General features: G+C 40.2%; 1 protein-coding gene across 1 annotated transcript in view; it reads right to left on the bottom strand.

Annotated features, from left to right (window-relative positions):
• Positions 1-16,133, bottom strand: part of SYNJ2 (synaptojanin 2) — a 58,673-nt gene extending 42,540 nt beyond the window's left edge. Inside the window, exons 1-3 of the mRNA XM_009865372.1 lie at positions 16,055-16,133; positions 6,405-6,675; positions 3,757-3,982 (exon numbers count right to left, since the gene is read on the bottom strand). Coding sequence (XP_009863674.1) covers positions 3,757-3,982; positions 6,405-6,675; positions 16,055-16,097 — 540 coding nt within the window. The 5' untranslated portion in view covers positions 16,098-16,133. The remainder of the gene's footprint in view (positions 1-3,756; positions 3,983-6,404; positions 6,676-16,054) is intronic.
• Positions 16,134-21,394: the final 5,261 nt, after the last annotated feature.

Below are 21,394 nucleotides of genomic sequence, written 5' to 3'. Positions count from 1 at the left end.
CTACAAGCCCCAGTTATAATGTTCAAACTACTGGAGTCTTTCACCCTATTACTGTTTCACACTTGCACTTTTGCTTATCCAGCTGCAAAACACTCAAAAACCTTCAGTCTTCCCACCTCACGGACAAAGCAGAGCAGTTCCTCTGAAGAGCCTGACCCAGCCCAAAGTAAGGGAAACATTAGCAACCAAGGACTAGGATGCAAAAGCCATTTTATTTTTCATCCTACTCATTTGCAACATAACATACTCCAGGAATAAAATTAAACAAAATGAGTTATTTCTGACCCAACCAGTGAGAAGGAAAGCAGAAGTATTTCCCATAATTAGACAACTGTTAAGTGCTGTGCAGCAAATGTGAGACTGAATGGAAAGAAAGGTGATGACTCTTTCTAACATTTCCTTTCCTCTGCATTTCAAAAAAACCAAAACATTCTTCAAATCTTGAGTAATTTGCTTTGCACTAATGCTCAGGAAAAGGTACTCAACTGAAACAACAGACTGTATCAAGTTATTACTTAAAATGGCATACGTCCCTTCTTCTGCTCCCAAGTTCCAGGGGAAACTTCCATTTTTTTGGTGAGTGGACCTATCTGCACCTCCCAGTGCACTGGCAAACTTTCTAGAAAGATGTACATGCTGCAGGACTTGATTTGCAGTTGCTCTGGAGCAGAGGCACAAAAGAGAATTATTAGCAAGAGAGTTCAGAGGCTGACGTCAGAGACCCACGCACTGCAGAGGAAGAGTTTGGCGTTCAACAAGCTTAATTTGTGGAACCCTCAACGCTTAAGCGGAAAGCTGCCAGGACAGCCTACTGAAAATGCAGGCAAACCAGGAAAAGGAGGGACAGGAGCAAAAAGCCACTCACATCCTAGATAAGAACCTTGACCACTGTGCAGAAAATACTGTGGGCGTTTTAAACACGCCCAGAGGATGAAGCCTCACCAGCAGCCTGGGGAATACCAGTCTGCAACTCTTCCAGCTGTTCTGCTGAACATCGCAGCACTGTCAAGCCTAAGGTCACTCTACATGTGTCCTTAGGCAGAACCAGGTGAAGACATTAAAGCTGCACTATCAAGGCAACATTTCAGGTGAAATTTTGAAAGTAACTACACACTGATGAATCTAAACCGAACAGGTGCCTGAAGGTGTGCCTGCCTCAGGCAGTGAGATAACGAAAGGGCAATATCTGAGAAAATATCAGAACTAAAGTACAGGCATTCTGAGGGGGGACGACACCCTCTGCAGCCAGGCAGTCCTACAGCAGAACTGCTATGATTCTTCTGGAACAAGTAATGACACAGTCAGCTTAGGCCTATCTGTGCTACACTTACTGTCTCATGTAGAGATGTGTCACCAGCCTCCCCTTATGAGCATCACGTAAGCAATCTCCTTTCACTGTATATGCACGTCCGTGTATAGAGACATACATACGCATACAGATACAATCTATGCTACAGTTCTGCAGATTTGCCCAGAAGACACTGAAAACAACCAACTTTTAGAAGCAGATCCTTGTCCTTTGTTGAAAACTACTACCAGCTATTTATCTATTCTGCTTACAGAGACACCCATTTCTGTATGATGATTCTGACTGCCAGTAATTACTGCTTCTATTCAAAATGGAAAAGGGGATTATGCTTGACCAAGAAAAAAGTCATTTCAGCTGGCACAGAGATTTCAGATTCTTCAAGGTCCAAAGCTTTTTGCTCACTTTCAAGGTAGTGAGCTAAATCATGTGTAATAAAACCAATTGACTCTGTTACTTTGTTTGGCTGTGTCAATCAAGGGAGACTGCTGAATGCATTTCACTCATATACTTTGTTGCAGCATCACCTGGGCTGTGGGCTAGGGCTGGGCCAGCCACTAAACCTGACAGGTGCTTTCTAACTCCCTCTCCCTCCCCAAACAGGAAGGAAAAGGGAATGTGGCAGAGAGACTTACGGACTGGAAGAAGAAAAATTAAAATAGCTTTAATGAATAAGGAAATAATAAAAAATAGTGAAGTATATACATATATACAAAACTGATATTGAACATAACTCTCCCCCCCAGCAACAGCAATCACCACTGATGCTGCAGAGCCGGCCACACTGGCGAGCTGGATTCAGGAACTCAGGATTGGGATCAAAGGCAGGAGTACTCCCCGGACGCTCGCCATTGCAGAAAACCCTAAGCCCTTGTGATCCCTCAGTTTTATACTGAAGATGACATAAATGGAATACTCTTGTTGGTCACCCGTCCTGTCTATTACTCCCCGAAGATGCAACCTTTTACTTCCTTGTGACCCCTCTCACTTCCCGGCACCCGCAGCGTGGCACACAAGAGCCAGCCGTGGCCTTGGTCACTAGAGGAATAATTATCAGCAAGAGCCTTTCTGCATCCCAGTCCCAGGCAGTAACTGTAAACATCAGACGTTATCACTGCCAGTAGCAGCCACTGTCTACAAAAACATGCTGCGAACTTCAGAAAGTGCAGCCTTTTAGAAGAGAATGAGCTGAGAAGTAAAAGTCACTGAACAGAATTGGTTCTGTTTAGCTCAAACCAGGACACCATGCATTTATAAGAACTGTGTCATATGACTTCTCACTGGAGAGAAATCTCCACAAAGCAAATGGGAACTTAAACCAGTCTCTTCCAAAATGAGCTGCACTGGTATTTGCCTGTCTCTGAAAAGCTGGAGTTTCTCCTTTATTTCCTTTACCAGCCAAAGACGACTTGCCTCCGAGCGAACACAGCTCCTTTGCTGGGCAACTTTCTCTTAACTGAAGTGATATACTTGAGCACTGAGAATTCTTCCTCACGATAGCACAGCATACACCACCTATCTTCTATAAAATTTGTCCTCGCTGGTCTGCAAAAGTCCTGTGAGGCGGGAAGTTAATAATCATGCTTCTTTTACAGGTGAAAAACTTACTGTACAAAGAAGTGATGGCTTCAATGTCATAAGGCAGGCGAGAGTAACTTGAAACATGAATATTTATGATTTTAAGATTCTATATGATTCTAAGTGACTTCCTTAGAGCCAAAAGCAAATCTCAGCTCTAATCTTTGTGGAAAATCACCCCCAGGATTCCTAACCAAAGCAGTGTCGATACAGTCATGTGACTGTAGTGCAACCACTAGCCCAACAAACCTGGCTGTATGAACTAACAGAGATACTTAAAATGAATGAAAGAAAAACAAAGTGTAGAGAATATTACTTTATAGAAAGTCTTTCAAACTAGTTCTTCTCCAGCATTTTATAGCATGGGAAAGACAACGAATTTTAGAAAAAAATACATTGAAATTTATGTAGAATGTACAAACGTGTGACATTTATTCTGGAATAGATTTGAAGACATTCATGGGCCTCATGACTAAGAATTCTAGGCAAGTTTTTTGCAATTGAGAAACTTATTGTTAGACTTGCTGGTTCTGCATAAATCAACACACTGAGTTCTCAAAATGGTTTAAAAGAAACCTCCACATATCTATATTCCACTAAAATATCAAATAGCCAGGCTTTCACATTCAGGAAAAAAAAATCAAAAGTATTAATGAAAATTGCATGCATGGAAAAGTCAGAAACATATATGAAGAGCGGATAGCAAAGAAATGCTTAATGGGTGAGAACAAATAGATCTGCAATGCAATAGTATTTTACATGTTTCTGGAAAAATCACTTGCTGAACTCAACTTTAGTTCTTGTCAGAAGCTCTGACCTAACTGAACTTGAGCAAACTGAATTATTCAAAGCTCCTGGATACACTCACTCACCTGCTCGGTCTCAACAAAGTTCGACACGTGTCCATCATCATTGACCCCTCGAATGTAAAACCCTACCCCAGCTCGCTCACAGCTGATGCGAGAGATGAGGCAGGCTTTCGCCTTCTTGTGGGAAGCATAAACGGTGCGAATGTCCACCACACCGCAGATCACCTTCAGCAACCAGTCAGAGCAGTTCACCTGGTAGTGTTTGAAGGGCACGTGCAATAGGTGGTTCCTGAAAGATTCAACAAAATACAGATACATTACCGAATAAAGACAGACAGGTATGGGTGCCACCCCACAACAACCACTACTTTAAGCAATTAATGTTTTGTGATCCGTTTTCTGTTGCACCTTTACCCAAAGTGAGGAAATGTCAGAAAGAAATCCTTGTGAACTACTACAGTGAATGGAATGTGGCAAATTTTAACAGCACAGCTACTATCAAGGTGCTGTCCTTATATCTTGTACCTTTGTCTTATAAACTCAGACACAAACATCACCTTTTTCAGCTCCAGAAATACGTTTATATTTAGTAATTTTTTTCATAAACTGCAGTGCTGTCAAGCTAGTTTTTGAACAGTGATGCCTAGACCTCAGCATACACTACAGGGTGAAGAGCCATTTTAAAACCCACCAAGATTTTCGGGAAATTTTTTCCAAACAGAAACTGGACCCATAAGTCAGAGATACCGCAGAAAGTTCTACTAAAATTAAGAGGAATGTCCATTTAAACATTGAATTTATTTTAAGATCAGAACCCAAGAAACCTATAATTCCTGGTTAGCAATGATGCCAGTCTCTTCTATTATGATGGTTTTCATCATTACATTTTTCAAAAAGTGCCTTTAGTCACAGATGAGGGCCAAGTAAATCGCTTTTACAATCATTTATGGCTCAACAGCAGGTGTGTACAAGAGTTATTACACCTAGCAACATCGCTGAAGAATTGTTCCTCTAGAGTACAGCATTTCTCTGAAAAAAATGCAAGTCACTCTTACATTTTTAAACTAAATATGCAACTAAAAAAGCAGCTCTAAAACAATGTTTGGTATCTCTTCCACCTCCTTCTCCTAGCTCCACCCACAGACCAATGCCAGTAGAATGGTTTTGTTGTTGCCGTTCATTTAACAGGCAGTTTGTATTGCTTATAACTACGGTCATCTGATGCTTTTCAGCACTTTTCATAACTCTATCCCATTGTTTACTTTTCTCAAAAATCTATTGTTTGGCTTCAAATTTCATGTAATTTGTGCTCTAATATAATTTTGTGCTCTTATGTAATTTTGCTCTCAAGTGATGTTGTCACCATACATCCTCGTTGCACAACATTTAGGAGAATGCAACCTCTTCAAGGGCTACTTCTAGATTAGCCAGAAGCAGCAAAGAAGGAAAGTTCAAATCCTTATCTTTCAAGAAGAACAGTTTCAGAAGACAGTACAGACCAAAAGAATTACTTTAAAGGTTTTTTCTTTATTGAGGGACACTGCCACCTTGGGAGCTTCATCACTGGAACACAGCCCACTTGTACCATGTTTCTGACTTGACAGGCTTGGTGAGATTTTTGAGAGAGATGAATAATTAGCACAGTTGAAAGCAAGCTTTACACATCTCTCTTCTGAGTTGAACTCAAAACACTAGATCCTACCAGTCAGAATCACATTATAGCTGGAAAGATTATTCAGCCTGAATGAACTACTCTCTCACATTTATTTATCATCCATTACAATTTTTTTTTGCTTATTTAATATTCAGCTGCTTTGGGCTACAAAACTTATCACACACTCTGGCAGCACACCCAGAGTTACCTCTGCCAGTTATTTTCCACTTGCATCATATAACCCTCATTTATTTCCAGTACAGGTATGCTTCCTCTGTGACTATTCTTTTGTTTAAGAAAGAAAAAATAATCAAGCATTCTGCCAGAATTTGTAAAGCAAACAAACTGAATTACATCAATGGTGAACCCACTTAGAGAAGACAAAACCCTTCCCTGTGTTCATTTCCTTTCCACTCAACCAATACTTACCACAACAAGAAATAGATTTTTTTTGCTTTGTAATCAAGTACAGAGCAGTGTATCACAGGAGTTTCCTTCTGTGCAACATACATTTATACTGAACTGTAAATTGTGATACAATTACATATTAATATTAATGTTGAGGTTTTCAACATAAAAACTAGGGCACATTATTGAAGCATTAAACTACAGACTTTAAACACATACACTTTTAAGAAATAGAAGAAACTTCAGCACAGATGATGAGATTTACGAACAGTTCAAGTGCAGGTTTCTATCAGATAATCTTTAAAGCAAATTATTAAAAAGAACTGCAGGGAAAACTATTCATGACATGTAGAGACATGTCATATTTCTGTAGCATGGGCAACACATCTTGTGTTTCCTTCTTAAAAACACGAAATGTCATTATTAACTTGCATTTCACCATCAGATTCATTTTAATTAAATAGAAATTACTTGATTGACCCAGGCTTACTACGGATTCACTCAAGCTACATGCCCTGTAAAATGACATGACAATGAAAGGAAAGGAGGTGCATCTCAAGTGCTCATGTTCGTCTCCCTCTGAGAATGTCTGAGCAGTGAAATACAGGTGGGGATGACAGAAGACTTTCGTACAACATGCAGTACTAACCAGAAGAACGAGTTACCAGATTCATAGTGGTTATCACCCTGCTTCTGAGCCCGCACAGTTAGGTCAAAGTTTGAGCCTGCATTAGGCCAGGAGAAATAGAACATCCCAGAGTTCAGTATTTTCTTCAAGGCAGTAACGCGCTCCTCTTCCTTGGTTTCTTCCTGGAGAGGACAGAAATCCGTTGCAGTAATTTTGTAAACTTCGGCATCCAGGATTTTTCCCACTGATGTACAGCCTGTCACCAGGACCAGAAAGTGCAGCCGAGCGTTACCTAGAAGGTGACAGGAGTTACAAAAGGGTTACAGGTGGACACAGGCTACACTGTTTTCAAGTCCTGTCATATGCAATGCTGACAGGGCTCCAGCAGAGGCCAGTATCTTTGCTTCAGAAGAAAACAAATAGAAATTACAAGCACACACTACTTTAATTTTCATTCCTTTTGACTGCAGGTAAGTGAGTGCAATTGCATAATACTCCAAAACACATTCCCATGCACTGCTGCATTAGAGTGTTTTCCCCACTTTATGAAGTGCAACGGGCTTGGGGCTGGGACATTACTCAAGAAACAAATTTCACCACCCTAAAGAACATAAGAGTTTTCACAGGATTAGATTGAAGAGAAAGGAAAAAGACTGCTCATCTATGAGATAAAGTGTATTCCTCATTATGGATTTTTCAACTGACTTCTGAATTTTAAAGATATGAAGTATTCAGAGTTCCTACTGGCTTCAGCTGAAGCTGGGTGTGTTCAGCCATTCAGAATGTTTCAGCATTATTAATTCTTGAGATGTTGGGGTTTTATGCCAGAAAAAAAAAGTGTACCTGATAGATGATAGCCTCAATTATCAGTAAAGAATTCTGGCTCTCATGGCTGTGGAGTAAAGTGTGAAACCATGAAGCAGCTGAACGTCAGGGCATCAAAACTAGGAGATAAATTTTGAAGCTTGAGAATACCACTGCAATTAGATGTCTAGTACACAGCAGGATTTCAACCTCTGCTCATTCTCTCCAAAATAAAATAATTAAGAAACAGTTGAACAACTGTTCTGAAAACACTGGGTTTGCTAGGAAGGAACTGCTTGATCCACTTAAATTGGCCTCTAATGGAGACAATGTCATCCTGTTCAGTTAGTAAGAAAAGGTGGAAATGAGCCAAAATTTATCACTCTAGCATAGCAGAAACAACAGCTGACCTACCAAAGAGTCAGCTAATTAGCTAAGGGCACAGCGACAATCTGGGACAGCATAGCTTCAGACAGTGAGACTGCACACTTTGTAGGATCACTCTTCAAATCTTCACTGTGGCCCAGTGCCCAAAAACACAGACCAACTCTCCCACAACAACTAAGGTTTTTTTCTGAAACACCAGCAGGGGAGTCCTTGCTTCCAGATCACAGGCTGGCTACAGCAACTGGAGTTAGGGGTGGTTTTCACCAGGGCCAGAATATTTGCGTAGGCACAGGGGACTGGAATGGCAGGACAAGGTGGAAGATTGGATCTCAATTCATTCTGTTTTGCTGACTCCAGTTCTGCATAAAGGCCAGTGTAGGTGGCATTTACTAAAAAGTTCTGTTCATCACATTTCTTTCTGTAACAAGGGTATGCTGTGTTCTCCTTCTTGAGCGTTTTTAAGAAGTACAACTTCTGTACTTTTCTGGCTGACATAGTAGTGAAGGGTTAGAAATACGTAAAACCTGACAGTTTATTCCTCCTTTGCACATCAGTGTGCATACTTGTAAAGGATTAAGTGTAAAAGATACACCAGTTATCATCATGGTAGTTCATACCTGACCAAGTACTGTCATGCAGCCTTTAGAAGGGATTAGGAGGAGTGAGCTGCCTCTCAGGATTAATAATAGCTTCTGTGACTTTGGTGAAATCATGCAGAACAGCTCAAAGTAAACTTCACTCATGAGAATCAGGAAGCAATGTATAGAAACACCACTAATACTATGGCTTACTATCAGTCAGCTTCAGGGACAGAAACCCAGTAGTGACAGACTTGGAGAGCTGGCTGGCTGGGACACTGAAACAAAGAATAGCAGCACTTCTACTCGCTTCAGCAACCTTAAACTTTCCCAGAGAGTTCAGAAGAGACTGAACGAGGAAGTCAACATTAAAATAGAGAAAAAGAAAAAAAAATTAATGATAGTGGGCTTGTTATCTCTAGTCCTGTCCTTTGAGGAGCTTGTAATTGGCAGAAAATAACTGGATCTATAGAAAGCAATTCTTTAGTTTGAGAAGGCAGTGAATAGGAATAAAACATGACAGTATCTCTACTCCCCAAATCACTAGCTAGTGAGCTCAAAAAGAGTAAACACAACTGTGCCTGAAGCATCAGGAAATCAATGCTTTCTGAGGTTGTAATCCTCTTTCCTGTCACTGTGGAGTAACCCCACATAAGAGAGCTGGGGTTGCTCAGCTTGGAGAACAGAGAGCTCTGGTGACACCTTACTGCAACCTTTCAATGGACAAAGGGGCTTTACATGAAAGATGGAGACTTTTGACCAGGGCCTGTAGTGATGGGACAAGGGGCAATGGTTTTAAACCTAAAGAGGGCAGTTTAGGTTGGATACAAGGAAGAAATTTTTTAGAATAAGAGGTGAGACAGTGGAACAGGTTGTCCAGAGGAGTTGTGGATGCCCCATTCCTGGAAGCGTTCAAGGTCAGGCTGGATGGGGCTTTGAACAACCTGATCTGGTGACAGATGTCCCTGCCCATGGCAGAGAGGTTGGACTAGATAATCTTTAAGGGCCCTTCCAACCCAAAATATTCTATTACTCTAGACACACAGAATAAGTCTCTTTACAGTACACCAAATTATGCAACAGCCTTCATGTACTTTTCATGATGCCTTTGAACAGAGGCAGGCTGGCACAGGAGTTCATACAGCCCAGAAAGTTGGAGAAAAAGGAAGGAAAGAGACAAATAGATTTAAATAAAACTAGCCTGCTTTGCCACTTTGTCCTCCTAGACTGCCCTGTGAGCTGAAATGGTCTTCAGATCAACTCTAACCTCTCTGACTTGCTTAAATCACTCAGGATATGCTACAAACAGCCAGAACGCAGAAACCTCAGAACACCACAGCCCCAGTTTAGCACAAATCTCTCTGACTCTGTGCCTTGGAAAAATGTCCCAAGCCCTTTCCCCTGATTAATGACCTTCATTCCAGGGGGCATTTGGACAGTGTCCCTGGGAATCAGCCCTGGGCTATCACTGCACCGTCTGCAGGAGGGGGAGATCCTTGCCCTTCGCTCTTGGCTCAGGGAGCGAGCTAATCACAATATTCTATTGACAATGCTCAAGGCTGTGCCCTGCCCTGTTTTTATTCACAGCATAGACATAGCTACAGGGTCCTGAGCAGAGCTAAGGCTCCTGTCAGCCTTTCACCGGTTTAGGACTTCACACCGCAAAATTAATGCTACTAAAACACTACTCCACTATTAAATTTTTATCCACGTCTCCATAAGGTCTAAGAAATTATCCACCACTAAGCTACACACAGGGAAACATCACTCTCCTCGCCATCCTTTCTCCGCCAGCAACACCAATTTATGTCTGGGAATCAATCCTAAAGCTTTCTTCTCACACTGTTTCCCCTGAACCCAGGCTGCAAATGTTTTTAAATATCTTGGTAACTACATTGCACCAGATTGTGATGGAAATTATAGCTATGCTACCTCCACTCACGCCTTCACTTAGACATTTTATCAGATGGAAAATGCTATTCCAAGGAATAAAACAAAAGCATTACATATTCAAATAGTACCTAATATGGCAGAAACCTAACATAAGCAGAAGCATTTTTGCTGTGGCTGGTAATTGGCCAATCACTGAAAGTCTGATTACTCTTATAGATATATTCAAGCAAAAAATCAGTCAATTTACTTCCAGATTTAAACTTTAAAAATGTGATGTGGTTTTTTTTCTGGTATGTAAATGTCAACAAGAAATATTATTTCCTGTTGAAAAAAAATACTTAACATGAAAACAGTTGTATCAACCACAATCTAAAAGCACTTAAATTTAAGGGCAGAAATTGCTTAAATTGCTTCAATTAGGATGGATGCTGTTACTGTAGCAAGTAATTTTCATAAAAAGCAAAATTAAAATCAACTTCCACCATTTCAAAAAATTGCAGCTACAAAGTTATTTGGTAATTGTTCACTCACTGCAAGGAAAATAGCATTTTTAGCTGACAAGAAATTACTGATAAATTCTTTTAGTTTCTAAACAATTCACTTTTACTATCCAGTAAGCCTCACAGAAGAATGCAAGAAATTGCATTCCTGGTTTATTATACACAGACACCCCCCAAAAAAAAGAAAAAACAAGCAACAAAACCAAACCAACTAAACAAAACAATAACAACAAAATAATCCTGCTATTAACACAACACAGAATTTCCTACTGTAGATAGATTTGTGAGGTCATGGCACAAAAAAGAGAGGATTTTTTAAATTAAATTGGTTTTGCTGAACAAACTGTGAAAATAGCACAACTTTAATGTAATAGACCAAACTGAAACACTCAGACATTCCTTAAAGCTAGAAGGTATTTCCCCTTAAAACAATCGAGACTATTCCATTAACCCCTGCAGTCTTAACTTTTCAAAACTGCAGGTTACTACCATTTCCAATTCTGTAACTAGATTAAAAATACTGCTCTGTTTAAGTTTCCAGTGTAACTGTTTTTATGCAAGCCCAACAAAAATATATCACATAGTCCAGTTAAACCCACCTGGCAGCATCTGGAAGCATACTGTGGGGTTACAACCTTAGACAGGAAACTTTTACAAGTGGTTTAAAGTACAATCCTGCTCTATATTAGCCTTTCAGAACTTTACATAAAGATGAAAGTGATATGAAAATAAGAACTGCAACTGAAGATCACAACTGTAGAAATGCCCCTCATTTTCTTGGGATGCAACCTGGAATGTTTTAAATAAATCTCTGAAATAATTTTAGAGCAAGAAGTGAAGTGCTCCTTACTGGTCATGCTTTCTAAAGCAACACATCTGTAAAAAAGCAAGGCCCACCTGCAGCGCTAAAAAAAAAAAAAAAAATGTAATTTCAAAGCTTAGGGACCAAATTTTGATCTCAGATAGATGAGAATAAATGTTCATGCATTGTGATCAAAATCAGTATTTTGCCCCATTACAGCTATAAATCACCAGAACCACCTGTAAAGAACACTTCTGAAGACATCTAAGAAATTTATGCTCACAGTGACATTTGCTGAATGCCCTTTTACCAAGTTGCACAAAGGAAGCAGGGGATGGATAATATTTGGCACAGAAATGGGACAAAAATAACTTGCATCCATTTTTCAAAAAGCTCTTGTGAAGTCAACTGCCTTAATCTAAGTTGAACAGGAAACACAGTTCTGGTACATCACAGCCTACAAGAAGCTGCTGCAGTTTCTGGATTGAGCCTGTCCACACAACTCGAGGCAACTGTTTCCCTGGCATTTTATGGGATGACTTCAGCGCAGTGTGTTACGAGCTGCTGTGAGAAGGAGGCAATACCCGATTCTTATTTCGTCCTTTTTAACTGCAACTACAGTGTTAGTCTCAAATATACTCCTTCTGCCTCTCCTAAATACAATTATGTTATTAGGAAGCATTCGTAGGAATAGAAAACAGGTACTTAACTGTCCTTTTTACCTTTGAAACTTCAACTGCACATTGTGTATGGGCAAGAGCAAGGGAATATAGACAGTCAGGTGAATTTGGAATGCCTCCCCAAATACAGCAGCTCTATTAAACTCAATAGCCTACGTGATGATGGTATCAAAATACCACCTTATATACGCATGCCTTCCTGACATCACAGTCTCTAAACCGAACCCTGAAAATCCAGCACTTTTAACACTTTGCTCAAGGCCTATTTGCCACTGCCAGATCTTTTCTGGCACAAAATCTTGGCTGAGGTACAGCTCAGACACACTGTACAATTCATTCTGCTGCCATTCACCTCACAAAAGACAACAGAAGAACTTAGTGAGTCATGTTAACAGACATAAGTACATAGAAGTGAATGTTATTCCTGGTGGGAAACGTTAACTTTGTGAGTCAGTTTCACGTATTTCATCTACTTTCTTGTGAAAAGCATGATCTACTTTGGCAGCCATACAATGTTATTTATTTGGATTCCTAAGCAGAGATATTTACAGATTAATTAAAGTGCTTACAGACATCTTGCATGTCTTGGAAAAAAAAAGTCTCCCCTTTTGCTCTACAAATACACTGTTTTATTATCTCAGTGGAATGTACTTGCACAAATATTTTCAGTTAATTTTGTACTTATGATCTGCAGGCTTTCAGTAGTAAGAAAAGAAAATACTGATACTCATGAACAAAGTCTGTGTGATCACTGATCCCAGTTATGCCCGTATTTGCAACTGCTAAAATACATTATATAAGAAAGAAAAAAATTACATTGCATTCCTTTCTAGAGATAATCTTTCATGTAAGCAATAGCTAAAGAGCTGGAACTTATATGCAAGATGGAAGATCCGAGACTGTGAAAAAACTGGGCTACCTCTTGAATGGTGAGATAGCACAAATGCAATCATCTGCGCTTTTTAAAACATGTTCAGCAGTGGAAACATGTGCTTACCATTACATTTTCATTCAATTACAATTAGAAGTTTGCCTCCAGTAGTTAACTTTTTTATCCAGTTACCAACAAAATTTTTAACAATCCCTTACAAAAGAAGTCCTGTACCAGGACTTGTAATTTAATGCTAGAACAAGACAGAGGTGCAGTGACAAAGCTCAGAGAGGAAAGACCTCACACTTGAAGGCCACAGAAGTTAAACAAGTGTTGTTCAAAAAGAAATAAGGACATGGGAAACACAGAAATAAAAGGATAAAAGAAAAAAAAAAAGAGGTTGAAAATATTTCACACCCCATTTGAAATTATTCACCTTTTAATATGAAAACTAAAACCGGATATATTTAGTTCCCATCACATACAAAAAAAATACTCTCATCTGTAGCTTGACCAGCTTGAATTCAATAGTTACATTCCTTTATTATTACAATAGGATTCATTAGACTGCGATGAAGAAACACAGGTCCAAGTGCCAAGTAAAACTAATCACAAGCCTTCCATTTTTAATTACGTTAACAGATTGATACTAATCTCCATAGAAATGCCTAATTAACTGCAAAAGAAACAAAAGAAAACCCAAACAAAAAGCCCACATTCTCTTTAAAAGACAACATGGGCCTAGCTTTAAATTGTGACACAGAAATCTTTCAGATTGCAGTCACCTCTTCAGACCAATCTCAGGTCATATTACTCAAGCCATAAAATGGTAAGCAGGCTTTAGAAAGATATGTTTATCTACTGGCTTAAACACACGCGTGCGCAGACCACGACTGCCTTTGGCAGATTCCTTGACCAAGCACTGAATTACAGGGAAAACCATCTTGTCATTTCTCCAAGTCCAAATTAAGGCTTACTGTTAAGAGGACTGGGAACAAGGCATATAATGTTTTTTCTTTTAATGCATCTTTTTCATCAGTGTATTTGAAGTCTGTTACTTCCATTAACATTCACATAGGCAGCATAATGGCAAGTCCCTTGTTAAATCAAGATTTAGTAAAGAGATCATCTAAGGAACCCGAAGGTGCACAAGTCCATGAGATCTAATGAGATGCATCTGCAGGTCCTGAGGGAACCGGAGACTGAAGCTGCTAAGCCACCAGCCATCACATTTGAGAAGTCGTGGCAGTCTGGTGAAGCTCCCACTGACTGGAAAAGGGGAAACATAACCCCCGTTTTTAAAAGGGGAAAAAAGGAAGACCAAGGGAACTATAGGCCCGTCAGTCTCACCTCTGTGCCCAGCAAGATCATGGAGCGGATCCTCCTGGAAACTATGCCAGGGCACATTGAAACTGAGATGGTGATTGGCCACAGTCAACATGGTTCACTAAGGGCAAATCGTGCCTGACAAATTTGGTGGCCTTCCACAACACGGTTACAGCACTAGCGCATAAAGGAAGAGCAACTAATGTCATCTACCTGGACTTGTGCAAAGCATTTGACACTGTCCCACACAACACCCTTATCTCTAAATTTGACAGACGTGGATGTGATTGACACACCACTTGGTAGATAAGGAATTAGCTGGATGGTTGCATTCGAAAGAGTTGCGGTCCACAGATCAATATCTGAATGGAGACCAGTGACAAGCAGTGTTCCTCAGAGGTCAGTATTGGGACCAGTGGTATTTAACATCTTTGTCAGCAACGCAGACAGAGGGATCAAGTGCACCCTCAGCAAGTTTGCCAATGACACCCAGCTGTGTGGTGTGGCTGACACGCCGGAGGGAAGGGATGCCATCCACAGGGACCTTGACAGGTTTAAGAGGTGGGCATGTGCCAACCTCATAAAGTTCAACAAGGCCAAGTGAAAGGTCCTGCACCTGGGTCGGGGCAATCCTAAACACAAATACAGGCTTGGGTGACGAGTGGAACGAGAGTATCCCTGCAGAGAACTTGAGAGTGTTGGTGGATGAAAAACGAAGTATGAGTCAACAACGGGCATTCACAGCCCACAAAGCCAACTGCCGAATCAAAAGAAGCGTGGCTGGCAGGTCAAGGAAGGTAATTCTTCCCCTCTACTATGATCTTGTGAGACCTCGTCTGTAGTACTGTGTTCAGCTCTGGGGCCCCCAACATAAAAAGAACAGAGTCCTGTTGGAGTAAGTCCAGAGGAGGGCCACAAAGTGATGAGAGGGCTGGAACACCTCTCCTATGAAGACAGGCAGGAGAGTTGAGATTGTTCAGCCTGAAGAAGAGAAGGTTCTGGGGAGTACCTTCCAGGTACTTCTTATAAGGACCTGTAGTGATAAAACAAGGAGTAATGGCTTTAAATTGAAAGAAGGGAGATTTAGATTAGATATGAGGAAGAAGTTCTTCATTGTGAGGGTGGTGAGACACTGGAACCTGTTGCCCAGAAAAGCTGTAGATGCCCCCTCCCTGGAAGTGTTCAAGGCCAGGCTGGATGGGGCTTTGAGCAACCAGGGCTCGTGTAAAGTGCCCCTTCCCATGGCAGGGGGGTTGGAACTAGCTGATCTTCTTTAAGGCCTCTTCCAACTCAAATCATTCTACAATTCCATGAAGATCCCCAAACTGTACAGAAATTTACAGCAATGACAATAAACATTCCTTTCACACTAGTTGAAGTTAAAAGTCCTGCTTCTGCAAATCCTTATCCATGTGAATTACCCAGTTAAAGGCAATTGGGCATTGCAGCAAGGACTGACAATCTGTAGTACCGCAGTCTCCAATGACCATTACTAATCAGTGTTTAAACATGATCCTTCCAAAAGAAGCAAGAAATTTTAGCTTGCCTTGAACAAGTGTGGTAGGGGAAAAAGATGGCAATTAACTTCAGGCAGCTAAGAATGTTAGACAAAACAAATTCAGAAAAAAAATCCAGAGTTCTTAGACTATCATTTAGTGATATACTTTTGGCACAACATAGAAAAATAAATAGATCTTTTCCAGGCTTTACATAACAAGGCGCAAATAGCTTTCAGAAGTTAAGGAATTAGAGAACTTTAGTCACTTGTTGTTGTCTTTTACTACTGTCTGATTATTTTGTAAATATCAGTTATACCATTTGGTCACTTACCACATTTAAGCTGAAGCTCTCCTAAGCAGCCATAAGCATCCATGAGTTTTTCATATTGTCCTTTAATTGTATCCTTTTCTTCTGGAGCTGAGAAACAAAATGAAAGCAAACCTTAGTCTTCCAGTCTTTATAAAATTCATATTGCTACTGCCTACACCAATACTTTCCACTTGATTTCCCTCAGTAAACAAAATTACAGTACAAAGGTAGGGTTACGATGCTGAAAGAACACAGTGATTAAAAAGTGATGTGACAGAACTGCATAGCCTCTCCACACACCGCCTGAGAAGGAAGGGCACTCACAACCTTTCCAAACTACATGACTGTTAGTCATGTTCTTGCTCTACTGTACAGATGTCACAGCAGTTTCAGAATAAGTAAAGAAACATGCAGGCACATGTAAACTTTACACTGTTCCAAAATAAGAATAAAAATAATAATTCGTCTGGCCATGATGTGCAAAAAGAGATGGTTTCTCCTTCCAGAAACTCAATGTCTAATTTCAGACAACTGAATTTTTTTATGCAAGATAACATAACTCGATGGACACAACAGCTGCCATTGATTGCAAGACGAATTAAACTTACATTTTAGTTAAGTAAGAATTAGCTGACTAAATGCACACACACACATATATAAATAAATAAAGGGTGCTGATATTACGGTTTGTGTATTTCTGCAACAACTTCCTTGGGAACAACTGATAATTTAGATACTAAGCCATATGTCACTGGCTACTTTAAAGCAAAACCAAAGTACTTCAGGAATGAGCAAGCCTGTGTTATGTATATATTTCCTGGTTAGGAACAAAGTTAGCCTCATGAATGAGGAAAATAGGCTGTGACCCCTATTTGAGGGTTTGGATGTTAGCTAATACTTTGCAATCTTATGATCCTAGGAAAATTAGCAGTTAAAAAAGTCTGCAATGTCCAGGAATAAAAAGGACAAACCGAACAGTCTGCAATGGATGACAGACCAGAAAAGAAAGAAACAAGACTTCTCTTTGAAAACCTCAAGAGGCAAGTAGCTCAGTGAGAAGCATGGAAAACAAATAAACATTCTGTATATTGCTGACATTTTGAAGTGAAAGGAAGGACAATTCTTAGCAGACGCAACCCACAAAGGAAATCAAAACACATTTGTCTCAATTTTTGCACCCATGACATAAAAGAAAGAGTTGTTAATTTTTTCTTATTTTGTTTTTGCTAACAGACTTTCAAAACTTATCTATTCTACTTCCTTAGAAACACTGAGTGAATCAGGAAAAATCAGTAAAAAGGTCATATTGCAAACATCACTGAAACAAAACATAAGAAGCAGAAAAAGGATAAATGTATTTTTACTGGGTAATGCAAACCTCTGGGCAGCAACAATTTAAATATTCACTTACAGCACCTCTTAGAAGCTGAGACTCTGGAAGCTCAGTTCTCTGTCACTTCAAAATAAAACTTTGGCAAAAATACTTTAGATGAATGATAATAATGCTTCATATTTTATAAAAGACTCCGTGCAAAGTCTTCCAGGCATTAAAAAAAAAACAAAAAAAAAAGAGGTTAAAAAAGAGTGATGTTTCACTTTTGATGGCATCTTCACCAAGCAGAAAATAGCAGCAACAACATACTGACTTTTTTTCTTATATCTGCGCTCTGCTTTAAAAGCTTATCCGTGTTCCCTTTACAATAAAATGGAAAAAACCAAACAAAATTCTTGCTCCAAATATTCCACCTTTAGGAAGAAATAGAAAATAACAGAAACAGCAGGAGATTCAGATCTCTGACTGATGCAGGAGCTCGCAAACCTGGAGACTAAGTACAACCTATAAGCATTTAGAAGACACTTTGAAAGCGGGGTGATACTCTTCAAAACGGAATTACAGGCTGGAAAGTTGGCTATTAAAGTGCCTGGTAAAAGCATAATCCAAAAGAATGGTATTTATTTCAGCATGGAAATAAGCAACACAGAACTCACGCCACTAACAGTAAGAAGCATCTGACACAGCCACATACAGAAGTCACCGAAGCTTCCCAGGTCAAGCCGGCGGCATCGCACACGCACCAGCTCCTGGCAAGGTGCTTTTACAAACATGCAGACAAATAGCTGTGCTTTGCCAGCAGCGGTACAGAAATACCCCATCCTTCCAGGCAGGCCTTTGACAGACTGTTCACCTGCACAGTCCCATCAGACTGTGCCCGGAGGGGAGGAGTGGGCTCCAAACAGAAAGCTCGGGAGGACTCTGGGCTGCACTGCCACTCTTTCTGGCTGGCCAGGGGACTTGCCAATAACTTCCACCACGTGGCATATTCTGTTATTGATCCTAGGGCTTATCTCCTGCCTGGAAGCAATTTAGACTCGGAAAAGCAACAAAGTGATCTTTCCTTGGTACTTCCCTGAACTCTCTAAGGGTACAGCATGCTCTAAGACCTCACCTGTGGATAGTTCGCCAGGCAAGGAAGGGTGCCAGGCAGACACAATTACGCCTGCAGGTCGCAAATGGAGAGACCAGAGGGCCCTCGTGGCTGGGACGATGGCTCCTTCGGCCCTTGCAGCCTCCAGCCACCACGGCACCGTCTCTCTCCGTGCCCTGCGCGTGTACAAATGAGGGTACAAGAACCATCCCTCCAGCACCCGGAGCTCCTAGCTCGATTCTGACAGGCGCCAGACAATTTTTCTTCTAGAGGGATAAGGCGGAGGAATCCCTATCAACCATTATAAAAAGCAATACATAGACAGGACAACTAAAAGTGTGACTTCATAAGGGCATTATGGCAATGGGCTTGTTCACATCTTGTTATTAAAAAGAAATCCTTATACAGCTTTAGAATTTCCTACTGAAATCTCAAATAACTGCCATCCAAACCTGGTCCTAAACATCTCCTAGAGTATCCACATATAGTGCTAGGACACAAGATCCAGAATCAGAAAGAGAGTGACTAAACAGAGAACAAAACTAACTGATGTGCTACTGCCTTTGCTGGATAAAGAAGTATTAAAGGGCAAAATTAGTAAAAACTCTACCGGTTGACCGACAAACATGGAAAATATAGACCATATCTGACAAGTTTCAACAATATGGAAAATACTGTTTTAGTAACAACGTATGGCAGCTAGATGTGTCCAAAGACACAGCACTTTTCTCATCAGTAACATGAAAATGATTTCCATGTTTCTCCTAGGGTTTTTATTCTAGAACAGCATTCATAAAAACTCTTAAATGCAGAGGCAGCGAGAGTGGTCTGCTGGAAAACCTAGGATAAGGACTGAGGGTTTAACTACACTCTGCTCTCATGCAAAATCCTTCCTTTTTTTCCAGACACCCTGGAATACATACATACATACATACATATACAGTTAAGGCCCAATAATGCTACAGAAGATGAAACAAAAATGTTTTCTACTTAAAGAACAAGTCAAGTTTGCAAATACATAGCGCATTTGTTTTCTACTTAAATAACAGCTACAGGTACTAAAGAGTACACTTAGTAATTACTAAACTCCACTGAAGCTCTCCATTAATATTCTTAGTAACCTTTCCTTCCACTAAGCATATAATTGAGTACCCACTCCTCTAACTACAACTGCGCTGTGTTCATAACAGCTTTACAGACCTGCACATTGTCTGCATTCCTCAAGCACTTTAACTATCAGTTGTGTAAAAGCTCCTGATACAAACTATATATAAGGTTGGCATGTCAGGGCAAAATATCAATCCTTGCAAAGCAAGAGGCACGCAATAATTCAGTGAAACCAAGGTACAATAAACTCAACTAAAACTCATCTTTTTTCCAGGCGTAAAATATTTCAGAACCAAAGGAAAATACCACGAAAAGACCTGTAAGTAGGTATACCACATGGCCTATCCAAGTGCGACTTCCTGATTCTAAAAGCTGCAAATTGGATGTAACAGCCAGCAGGACCTGGCCAGACGTACACAGTTTGCTTTATTCAGCCCTTCCCAATTCTGGGCTCAACCCTCATGGAACCAACACATGTTGCAAACATACGGTGCCCAGAAAGGTCAGTGGTCTGAGGGAAAGGCAGAAAAGTACCACAGTTCCAAGTCCAACATCCAAGGGCTCTTGAATAAAGGAGTCTGGGACCAGGTTACAGATTCTGGTTCTTCTCTCTCTCTTAAGCCTGATTGTGGAAATATTCCAACACATGCTTTAGCTCTTAGTACTACTACACAAGTATATTCTGAAGCATTTCTAAGTCCTTTTAGATGCATAGATTTGATGTGATGGGGTGTCAGTGGCTTGTCTCCTCTATTTTTGTCATTTAGCATTTTGGGGAAAGATGTGTGAATTTTCCCCAGAGAGAACAAATAACTATACACAAAAAAAATCACCCCAAAATACATAAGGAAAGAAAATATACAGTACCGTGAGCATCCTACCCAGAAATATGTCCAGTGCCTACCTGCCTTCAAATTCTGTTTTCTGTCATCCTCAGACAGGCCCAAATCACTTAGTTGTATTTTCATTTATTTTCATTATTTTTCATTGCTAAAATCTTCCTGTTCCAATTCAATCCAAGCTACACAGGCATTAATAAGTCATCCTGTATTCTGAAATACCACACGGGTCAAGCAGTACAGAGCTGGGAAGAGGTCTGTGGTCAAGTGTCACAATTAAGAGAGTCTGGAAAATCCAAAATGCTAAGCAACATATTTACCAGGTTTTAGGAAGTGGTAATTCTGGTTGCAAACACAACAAATATATCAAGAAAGCAGCATTTTCGTTGGCCAGTTCACTGGCTTTCTCTATTAGGTTGAAAACATTTTGTTTCTAGGGAGGGATTATGGTTTTATAGGTGCATGTGTATATACCAATATTTTCATTCACAACCGAAGAAGAATGGACTCAAACCACCAAGTTCCTACTGGCCAGCCCTGTGGTCTGCAGGCAGTCAACTTAAAGACAAAAGAGATGTCCCTAAGCCATTTCTTTGGAGCTTGACCATTATCTTTATGTACCTCTTCTCATATATTACAAACATTACATATATTAACATAGAAACTTGTAGTCATGTTACATACATTAACACAGAAACTTGTAGTCACTACAGACTAAACCACCATGCAAAATTCATACCTCACAATCACCAAGTTTTCTAGCAGAGATACCGAGTCTTCTCATCTACACTTTAGATTTATACCGATACACCTTTCCTCTTCTGTGTACTCAACTTCCATTTCCACAACAGCAAAGCAGCTGTAACACACATCTGGTCCTGTAACGTATAACAGTGAACTTCGGCCTGACAAACCATTGTTTGCAAGTGCCCATTGCCAGCACAACCAAGGAAAGCAAGACTTCTGCTATGTAGATTACTTCCACTACA

This window comes from Apaloderma vittatum, unplaced genomic scaffold (assembly GCF_000703405.1).
Source record: "Apaloderma vittatum isolate BGI_N311 unplaced genomic scaffold, ASM70340v1 scaffold14142, whole genome shotgun sequence".
Classification (NCBI taxonomy): Eukaryota; Metazoa; Chordata; class Aves; order Trogoniformes; family Trogonidae; genus Apaloderma; species Apaloderma vittatum.
The sequence above is the reverse complement of the archived record's forward strand: the minus strand, read 5'-3'. Positions and strand labels throughout refer to the sequence as shown.